Genomic DNA, 11,001 nt, shown 5'->3' with positions numbered 1-11,001 from the left:
CCAATAAGCATGCTCATGTTTAAATTTTTATAAGCAGTCATGGTATAATTGAGATTAGCCTCCAGACCCCTCAATACTTGTATATACATTTGATTTCTGACTGCATGTATTAATTTATTACTTCACTGTTGTTATATGGATTTGTCTTACTGATCTAGTTGACATTTTATGAGGTGGGGGCATCCATATATGCAACAATCAGTAATGTTTCGGTTTTATGTTTTAAAAAGAATATAACAACATAATATGATGTAGAGCATAAGTAATACATAGTGGCATTTATGTAAGTTTAATGAAAATTTCTTAAACATTATTATTTATTTAAGCACTGTTGCAAGTCAAGAAGTACAGGAACTCTGGTATTAGTAAATAAGAAAAAAAATGTAATGGAAAGCCTTCTTCTGGAAAATCAAAACATGTCTACTTATTAGAAGCACTGGAGGACTTACAGGAGAACACAAACACATGCTGCATTTTGTGAAGAAAGCAGCTAAATTAAGGCTACAGGTTCAATAAATGTTAACAAATTACTAATTAAAGAATTTAATTTCAAATACCATTAGAAAGAGGTATGGGAACATAAATTACATTCTTCTTGTAAATGCAGTACAGAAACTCTATTCCCATGAGTTTATTTTTATTTTTGCCAAAATAAAAGCTCCTGCGTGTCAAATTTGAGTAGTCACTGTTGTTTAATATATTAAGGTGTTTCAGATGCAAAATAATTGTTTAGTGCAACTATTAGAGGAAACCTAAGTAATATTTTTGTCCTAAAATATCAAGACATTTGCTGTGTCTTTTCACAAGATGCAAACACTCATCTAGGGACTGTTATGCATAATGGGGGACAAATGATAACCCTAATAAGAGATTTACATTAAAAAGGTACAGAATTCTGTATAAATACCAGTGGCGCATTTAATGCATGTGATGGTCTGTTGTAACCAAGACTGACACAGAATGCCTCAAGAAGAGGAAGTTGTCTCAGTACTAGATATGGTAGCTGACCTACTTTATACTGGACAAACAGCGTATGCAATATCAACTTCACTTCTACATCACTGTTGTCTTTAGGGTTACCACTTGTCCCACTTTGCGAGGGCACAGTCCCTCTTTGGGCAGTTAGTGTCCTGCAAAACAATGAAAAAATAGCAAATGTCCTGAGATTTTAGGACAAAAATATTTCCTAAGTTTTCTTTAATAGTTGTATAAAACAGTTATTTTTTTATCTGAAACACCTAAATGTTATATGAAATAGCATAAGCAACTCAAACACTACAAGCATAAGTTTTTATTTTGGCAAAAAAGTGAAGTTCTAGCCTTTGTACTGGTCATGGGTATGTTTTGTCCTGCAAAATCTCTAATTTCTACAAAAAAAGTCCCCATTTGAAAAGGTGGCAATCTTAGTTTTCCTGTTTTACAAAGATTTTATTTACACTCTCAAAAAGGTAAATTGTATTTCTTCATTTGTTTGTTTATTAAATGGCAGTAGTGAACAGTAAAACCTTACTTTAACTGCCTTTGTGTAGTTTAATTGGATCCGTATCTTGCTAGAAATGAACAAGATCAAGGTTTCTGATGTAGTACTTTTGCATCCCAGTCTCTTTCCTCAGGAATCGGAAGTAAAATCTAAAAAAGCGTGATCATTTTAAACAATGTTATTACCCACGAAAGGTTCACAAAATAAGGAACAGGTAACATCTTGAGTTATTTGAAGACTGAAATCTGTAAATTTAATGTGCACTATCATTTGGTCAACGCATCCCCCGGAGTTCTGGCACAAGTTTTAACAGAGAAAAAAATAAGGTTGACATGGACAGTGGGACATGGGGGCGTGGTCGCAAGTAGTCACATAAAGAGAAGTCTGTTTATGAATTGATTGCTAAAGTTCCTAGATGTAACTACATTTTTCATATACATTTTATATATATATATACATGTCGTAGCGGTCGAAAGCTAGAGTTAGAAAATGAAAGTGTATTACTCGGATGAGTGATTAGGGTTATTTAAAAATGGTGTGCGTGAGCTTTCTCCCATAGACGATGTCTTTTCTACAGAACTGGTGTACTTCTACACTCACACACAACAGCAAGAAATTAAATTGCAATTTCTCGAAATATTATTTAAATGCACTACATCTGAAACAACTGTAGTTCTTGCAGATAAGACTTTGCAACCCATCTGCTCCAAACTAATTTCGTGTGCACTCAGATTTCCGTGCATGGATATATACACAAAAGTTAATCAGTTTTCGGAAAATTCTGACACGGAACACGGTCTTGCATCTTCTGATTCTGAAAACAGATACAAACGACTTGGTTTCCGCAACCACGCTGTTTCCTGTGAGTACACAGTCATTTAAATACTTTGTGCTTCGGCTACATAATCATCATAAACTTGAGACTGACAATCTATGAAATGTTTATTTGTGAAGCCAAGCGTTCTTCTAAAACAAAACGGTATCAAATAGCCCACTTTGTTCAACCATTTATTTCAGCGGACTGATAAAATGTTAAGGGCAATCATGACAGCTCTTTGGAGAGGCTGAGATGCTTTCAGGTCCGTAACTCAGGACGTTGTTGACATGCTACAGCAGACTGGGTGCTATAGGTTAGTTCATTATCTCTGCTCCATCCCGCCCACTCTGGCTGGTCGCTCAGCTGGTGCCAACTGCCCAGAGATGAGAGAAGCACCACACACAGGACTGGAACTCTGAGCTCCGTGTCGGAACGTTCCGAAGATGACGTCAGCGCCTCTCGAATTCCCGTGTCGCTTCGCCGCCGAAGGAAAGGAAAAGCAACAAGAAGGAAGAGCAATGGCGACACTGGATCGCAAAGTGCCCAGTCCGGAGGCGTTCCTGGGCAAACCATGGTCCTCCTGGATCGACGCCGCCAAAATACACTGCTCCGACAGTAAGAACAAGAGCTCATTCACCTCCTCTTTTATTCAGTAACCTTTAAATTATGTACATGCACAAAAAAGTGAGAGTGGCCCCTGGTGTCCTCCATGCTTCTTTCTGTCTAATAAATACACATAGATACAGATGCTAAATACAGTGAAAGAGAGAAAGTAAGAGGCACAGCATATGGTGCGACATTTTTAAGTGCTGGGTTTCCTGTTCTATGTCCGGTTGATAATAACAACGTATAGTCTGTACATACAGCACTGCACTTTGTTGTTGCACTGTGTTGGGTACCTTAGTGGCCCAGGTAGATGCAAACAAACGTATGAAATGTCACAGTGTCAGTATATTTTGAAATAAAAAGAAGAAAACATTTCTTGACTTTTATTTTGCCTTCATCTACAGATATAGATTTAGAAGACACTGTAAAGGAGGGTGGAAAAAGCAGAGAGGTTATGAGACTTAATAAAGAAGGTAAGTGGAGCAATGGCTCTGACAAATTTGCAGAATTTCACAGTATGTTGTGAATTGTTCTGCTGTAGTTAGACAACACTGATTGACTAGTGTCATTCCTGATGGCACACTGACTGTTTAGCATCTGTCATATTAGAGAGTCTTGCACATACAGTAAAATATCCAAAGGATAAACTGTTACCTGCACAGTATATATTATTTTATCATAGGTGATTTTTGAATCCATGTAAGATTTCCCCTGCTTATGTAACGTTTTCATGTGCAATGCTTCCCATAAACATCAAAGTATATGATCTGGCATATTGAAATATACGTTTTGGAATGTATTTAACTCATTTTACTGTGCTTTCTCGGTATACTGATGTATCGAACATTAGTGGGCCATCAGATACATGTCAAAATAGAAAATAACACACATTTTTCTGAAACCTCAATGGAGACTGCATAACCAAATATGTAAAGTGCCCTTTCTTTTTTGTCTGTGCGTGATTACAAACCAAGCAGAAGTGTGATGAAGTTAATGAAACATAGACTTAAGCTTCTTGTTGCAGTTGCTTGTAAAAATAGAACATAACAAAACAGAGTAACTTGTAACCAGCACCACTGGAATCATTTAATAACTTTTGCAGTGGTTATACCACAATGCCATTTTGAAAGAGTTACATCAGTACTTGTTTGTGGAGCAAATGTTTGTCTTTTGTATTTGTATAGTAGGTATGAAATTCTTACAGTTAGATATACCATTGTGTGTTTACACTGATTAAACGGTTTAGTATGCGTTCAGTGAACAGTGAACGAAATACATTTGTGTTAAGAAAGTATTTTGTATTTAAAGCACTAGAAATATTTTTCACATAATTACTATGGTGTTACTTCGGTACGCACCATGATTAAGTATCCTTATGTGTTTTGTATTTTCACGTCCCCTGTTGTTGCAAGAGCTGGTCGCTAATATCTTGCATATCCGTTTGCCAGTTTTGAGTGATACTAGCAGTTAGTTGGAAAACTTTATGGTACAGTCTATCCCACTTGGACTCTTTGGTGTCTCAGTGCGGTATGCTCTGAAATACTTAGTTCAGTTTTATTTGTTTTCCAAGGACATGCCAATTGACTCTTGAACTGTAGTGCGGTAAAGATATTAATGCATATAGCTTTTGATTAAGGTCATCTTAGTAATACTCTTTGACTTTAAGAAAGAGGAATGCCTTTCTTTAGATTAATTGTGTGTGTCCTCCAGTGGCAACCCTGTATATATGCTGCTCCTACAGACACATCAGTTTCAAAAATGTTAGATAACCCATAATTTAGAAGCTTAGCCTAAGTATGATATGAAGTGATTTCATCGTAGGGTGCTGTGTATTATGGAGCAGTTGTACTGCTGATAACACCACATTGCAGAATTTATAGTGGTAGTCATGAATTATAATGTACCAGTGATATTGTGTAGGGACATACTGTGGTGCGTGCCTTGTTGGATGGCATTCAGTTGGCTTGCTGGATTGTCACATCATTGTTTTATCACTGATATGCCATTACAAGTTAGTACCATAACACTCTTTACATATATTTCTTGAAAGTGGTAAATACTTCTGTTGGCAGTAATTAAGTCTTAACTTGCAGACTCCATTCTTGTATGGTGCTAAATAGTGTATCAATAGCTGTTGAGTGCAAGGCTGAATTTCTTTGTCAGTATTTGAAGAGCTGTTCAGTGTAAATTGCAGTGGTCACCAAAAATGTTTTTTTTTTTTATGTTATGCAGAAGTCATTGTTTTTTTTCACTTTTGGATTGATGTAGTATTGTGGTTATTTAGATGGATAAAACCAAGCTGTGACCCCCCCCCCCCCCACTGTGTACTAAAATTGATGAAATGTTTCCCACAAAAGTTTTCATAGCTCTTATAAAGTGTCTATAATGCTGAAGATGGTTTTGTGCATTAAGCAGTATTCTCACAGGACATTGACATTTTATTATTCCAAAAACAATATATATATATATATATATATATATATATATATATATATGTGTGTATGTATGTGTGTGTGTGTGTGTGTGTGTGTATATATGTGTGTGTGTGTGTATATGTATATGTGTGTGTGTATATATATCTATATATATATATATATATATACACACACATATGTATACGTATGTATGGGCGACTTTAAAACATTGAAATTTCATAACATTGAAATTCAAAACACTGAGACCATGACATTTGAAATCCCAAAACAACAAAAACTCAGAACACTGAAAGTGTTCATCATAACATTGAAAACTCCACATGTAAATAACATCCCCGCCACCTATAACAACCCCAAGCTAACAAACACACTTTTTACTGCATTTCTGCAGGGGGGGGGGGGGCTTGCACCCATGCATCCCCCCATAAATTAAATATACCAACTCCAAGATCTCACTACAGTGGAAAAAAGTTAATTTCCTAATCTCACTGTCTCGCAATCACCATACGAAATGTAAACACTGTCTAAATCACTTACTGTATACCCTAAAAATACGTACAGATTGGCAAATAAACACTTTTTCCCCTACTCACTTCTCCTAGCACTTCTCAGAACACTAACTTAACTTCCATGAAAGCAACACATCCATATCTTTACATTCTGTATGCTGATCATGTTACAGTGAGGTTAGGAAATTAACTGTTTTCCACTGTAGTGCGATGTTGGAGTTGGTATATTTAATTTACGGGGGGGTCCCCCTGCAGAAACTTAGTAAAAAGTATGTTTGTTAGTTTGTGGTATTATAGCTGGAGGGGACTTTGTTTACATGTGCATTGTAGTTTTCAATGTTATGAAGCAAAGTTTCAGTGTTCTGAGGTTTCGTTGTTTAGGGTTTTCAGTATTTTGCATTTTCAATGTTATGATGTTATGGTCTCAATGTTTTGAATTTCAATTTTATGAAATTTCAATCTTTTAAAGTAGACCTATATATATATATATATATATATATATATATATATATATATATGCAATAATATTAGTAATAGTAATTAAATAGTTTTGGTTAATGTTAATGCTAAACTGTAACAAGTGTACAGCAATGATGTTAAGGATGCATCTCTTCCCCTGGACTTATGTGGGTTCATTTCTGTATCTGCAGTTTAAAATTGTGCTTGGTATTCGGTGTCTTGTTACCTTTGATACAGAATTGTCTTTTGATATGAATCAGTTGCACAAAATACTTGTCTGAAAAAAAAATGCTTTTATCTGTTCTGTTTCTTGTAACAAAATAGGTATTTTTGTTACTATTACTGCTTAGATTTACAGCACCTTGGTTGTCTTGCTATACTAAGGAGAATTCATTTTCTCAGTTTAACTTGATTGGTAGCTGCTTTATAAAAATCATGGAATTCTCTTAGCCACTTGCATTACTTTTTATTAAAAAATCCTGCTGTTCATTGCTAAATACTTTTTTCTGCGTATGAATAATATATACTGGGGATTTAGATTTGGTTCTGGTTTCAACCTAGAGATGCCAAGGACATTTAGTTGATGTGGTGATTCTGACTTCAATATTTGTAATTCTGCTGTCCTTAATTATCTTCCCAAATGTGCTATAAGCTATGTGAACTTCTGTTTTCTAAGTTTACAGTTAAAACATCCAAGATTGAAATCTACTTATTTACGAGCATATGAATGATATTAACAAGTGCAATGTCAACAATGCACTGTACAAGCATACTCTCTCATGTAGTAACGCCAGGTTTTCCTTCTTTGTGTTAGAAACTGTATCTAAGGGAGACCTATTGGCAATAATTTCTAGAAGCTAACAAAGCCCCGGGTCTTAATGACCACATTTCTCTTGTATTTCTACGCAAACTAAGGGCAGCTAAATTATAAATTTATTTTTACTTCCTATTGATGTCTCTCTTTTTTAAACATTTTATCTATTTAGTATAAATATAAATATGTTTTATATGTTTTTACTAACTTATTGATTGCTATGTTTAATTTATTATATAATTCGTGAAACGTTTCATTTTTTATACACAAGTAAATACTGTTTTTTTTTTTGATAATGTAATTTTGTACCAATTCAATACATTATTTTTATCTTCAGTACAGGTTTTATTTTTGCTTTGTATTTCAAGGTATGTTTCTTTAAACCCTTGATTGATTCATTATTTATCTAACTGAAGTATGTGTAGATTAACTTGGGTTCAATGATTTTTCATTTCTGAGGAAGTCTGAGAGCTACTTGGACGAAAACGTGTGTTTCATTTTTGCGTTACAATAAATTTGTGTTCTCCACTACTAGCAGTTTTGCCCTTCATTGTCCAGTTTTTGTTTTTTTTAGTTTTGTATTCTGGACTGTGACTTTCTACATGAAAATGGATAGGTTTGTTACTATTACTGCTTAGATTTACAGCACCTTGGTTGTCTTGATATACTAAGGAGAATTTATTTTCTCAGTTTAACTTGATTGGTAGCTGCTTTATAAAAATCATGGAATTCTCTTAGCCACTTTCGTTACTTTTTATTAAAAATCCTGCTGTTCTTTGATAAATACTTTGTTCTGCATATGAATAATATACCGGGGATTTAGATTTGGTTTTGGTTTCAACCTAGAGATGCCAAGGACATTTAGTTGATGTGGTGATTCTGACTTCAGTATTTGTAATTCTGCTGTCCTTAAGTATCTTCCCAAATGTGCTATAAGCTATGTGAACTTCTGTTTTCCAAGTTTACAGTTAAAAAAATCCAAGATTGAAATCTACTTATTTAAACAAATTTGTGGTAGTGTTTTGTACACACAATTTATGCTCCTGTAAGCTTTTTACAAGACATTGAACTTGTTTCCATAGTTTTACAATTGGAACATCCCGAAATGAAATCTGCTTGTAATTATGATTTATTAGTCTGTCATTACTGTTGAGCACATTTCCAATATATTTTCTTTTTATATATACATGCATACTACTGTAAACTTTTATGGTTATTTTAACCTATATGGTATGTATATCAGTGTGTTTTTTCACTTCTTAAAATAATTTTTTTTTTGCCTTGTAGCTATTCATGCAAAGTTGTATTTGTTTTGTAAGTATGCCCCGATACTTTCCTCCCTTTGTTTTACCTGTAAGCATGCATTATGTAGATGTACATAGCTGGTTCACAAACTCAAATATTCATTAAAGTTCTCCACATAGACATAAATTTACCAGTTCTGGAGTTTCATGTTGCATAGTTAAGTGTTTGTACCATTGTGATCATTGCCCCACTCCCACTGAAGCCAGAGTTATGCATGCCCAATATGGTTTATGACCACATGGGTACATTTTACCATGGAATGGGTAAATCTAGATCACTGCTGTTGCACAGTGGCCTTGTTTGAATAAACAGTATTACATTTTTTTTAAACCGGTCTATTTCCGGCAGGAACTTTTTTATGTCACTTAATACCATTTGTTTCAGTAGGAATGTAAACTAGCCATTATTGCATGTATGTTTGTTCATTAATGTACTGTTCAATTCAGAGAAAAAGTTTATTTTGTGCCTGTTGTATCTTGTCTTGAAGATGCATGTTGCTTCTGGTTTTAAGGAAGTGAACATTTTAATGTATTGACTTAGAATATTGCAGTGTTGTAATCAGCTGTAGATTTTATGTCCTGCTACACAGAACTACACAGAACGTTTGTTTTATTTTGATGTTTCTGTAGTTGACTTGCCATTAAGTTTCAGTTTGATTAGTTAATTTGTTTAAATAATAATTTTATTGTTTAAATAATAATTTTAATGTAAGAATATTTTACCACTGCTAATATCTGTTTAGTCAGTCAGATTTTCAAGTTCTGTTTTTAGAAGTGGTGTATAATTTTAAGTTTTACCTTACTAAAATGTCAAAGCTTATTTCTGAAATTAATATTTAAGTACCCCTGAGGAAACGTCACTTTAATGGTGCAGTAGCTTTTGATAAAACATTTATGTTGTGTTTTCATAATGGTTTCTTCCAGAATTTGTACATAATTTAAAAACGTGATCTCATAATCCGTTTTTTTTTCTTTAAGACTTGCAAAATTTTAAGTTTATGCTACTCTTTCTAGTACTAATTAGTTGGGAGGGCGTGCTATTGAACAAATAACATGCTGATTTATTTGTTAATTTAGCTTTGTCAGTCATCTCAGAATACACTAGTTTTACAGATGCAACCTTGATTGAGTAGATTGCTGATAAAGTTCAAGGAAGACTTAGTAGCTGTGACATTATCTTCTGTCGAAGAGAAAGCAGTTGAGTTTTGAACAGAAAACACTATATTGTGAGCAGTTTTGTATGTCAATAGTAAGTTGATCTTAATACCCAAGATGTTATTGCCAGAACTATGCCTGGTCCTAGAAACTTTGTAAAGGGTGAGATGACCACAGTTCCTTTTACAAAAATATGTGGTAGAATTAGTTCATTTAGATGTCTGCAACAGTCATTTGAAAAATGTCTTCTAAACTAGTTGAAACAGAGAAGCGTAGTGCTTATGAGAGATTTCAACAGTTTACATTTTTTAGCACTTTTACTGTGATATGTTTTCCAGTCATTGCCAACAGGCTTGTAGTAAACAGAAATCTGATTTTCAGTCTGCCTGCATTACTTGGATAAATTCAACAACGCTGTGCGGTTCCTTTTAACTAACCATGTAGTCAGACATTAGGGGAAAGTTTGCTGTCTCGTGTAGAGTATAAAGCACAGTCTTTTGTTAGTTTTTCTTAATCAGATATTTTGTGATTCACAGTATTTATACTTTGATTAGTAGAAATCCGATGTACGTTAGATTTTCAACATGATCACCATTAGAATAATTTTTTGAAAATGTTAGTTCTTTCAGCACCTATTTATTTTCTTGCTGTGTGGTAATGTTTGTATTTCATGTGCATTAAAACAATTTATTTCATTTATTACAAGCCATTCTACACAGTATCTAACTTGCGTCATAAGAGCATGGTCTATTTCTTCAGTAGTAAAACACTGTCGTCATCTTATTAGATGAAGTTTACCACGTATTCACATGTATAGACAATAGTAGTGGCATTAGAACAGAATCTTTTGGTACTGTTGTAGGAATGATAGATGGCTTATTGACACTGTCATTTTCCATGTTGTCTTCTCTGACATATAAAAACCAACAGTTGCATTGGGCCTATGTAGACCAAAACTAAAATCTTGTTTATCTGAAGTGATCAATAGTAGCAAATGTTTTAGAAGGTTCAGAAACAGAACACAAACTTAGCATTGTCCTGCATACCTAAAAGTGTATTTTTTTAAGGTGGCATTATCTTCATTTTCTGATCCAAGTTATTACTGACTGTTATATAAGGTCCTGTTTTCAATAAGTGACATATACAAATCACTTTCTCTAAAACTTTCCGTGATGAACTAAATAGATAAAATAAACTGCAGTTGCTTCTGTCCACTTTGGAGCTGCTTTTAAGTATAGCAAAGGACCAAGTCTCTAGCCAGAAATTTGAGCCCCCCCCCCAACTCCAGTAGTGCTGTGTGTACCAAGCAGACCACAAATGATTAATAAAATCAGCTGCTGTTTGTGTTTAAGTGGAAAAACCACAGTAGGAATAGAGCCTTATCTTAATTCTTGATATTTCTTTCATTTTTTTTTATTTTGC

At 34.2% G+C, this 11,001-nt stretch overlaps 1 protein-coding gene across 1 annotated transcript in view; it reads left to right on the top strand.

Moving 5' to 3' along the window:
* The first annotated feature begins 1,947 nt into the window (after positions 1-1,947).
* ATXN7L1 (ataxin 7 like 1) overlaps positions 1,948-11,001 on the top strand; it is a 955,929-nt gene continuing 946,875 nt past the window's right edge. Inside the window, exons 1-2 of the mRNA XM_044088532.1 lie at positions 1,948-2,912; positions 3,308-3,376. Of these exons, the coding sequence (XP_043944467.1) occupies positions 2,741-2,912; positions 3,308-3,376 (241 nt within the window). The 5' untranslated portion in view covers positions 1,948-2,740. The remainder of the gene's footprint in view (positions 2,913-3,307; positions 3,377-11,001) is intronic.

This window comes from Protopterus annectens, chromosome 11.part0 (assembly GCF_019279795.1).
Source record: "Protopterus annectens isolate FY-2018-M chromosome 11.part0, PAN1.0, whole genome shotgun sequence".
Lineage (NCBI taxonomy): Eukaryota > Metazoa > Chordata > Ceratodontiformes > Protopteridae > Protopterus > Protopterus annectens.
The sequence above is the reverse complement of the archived record's forward strand: the minus strand, read 5'-3'. Positions and strand labels throughout refer to the sequence as shown.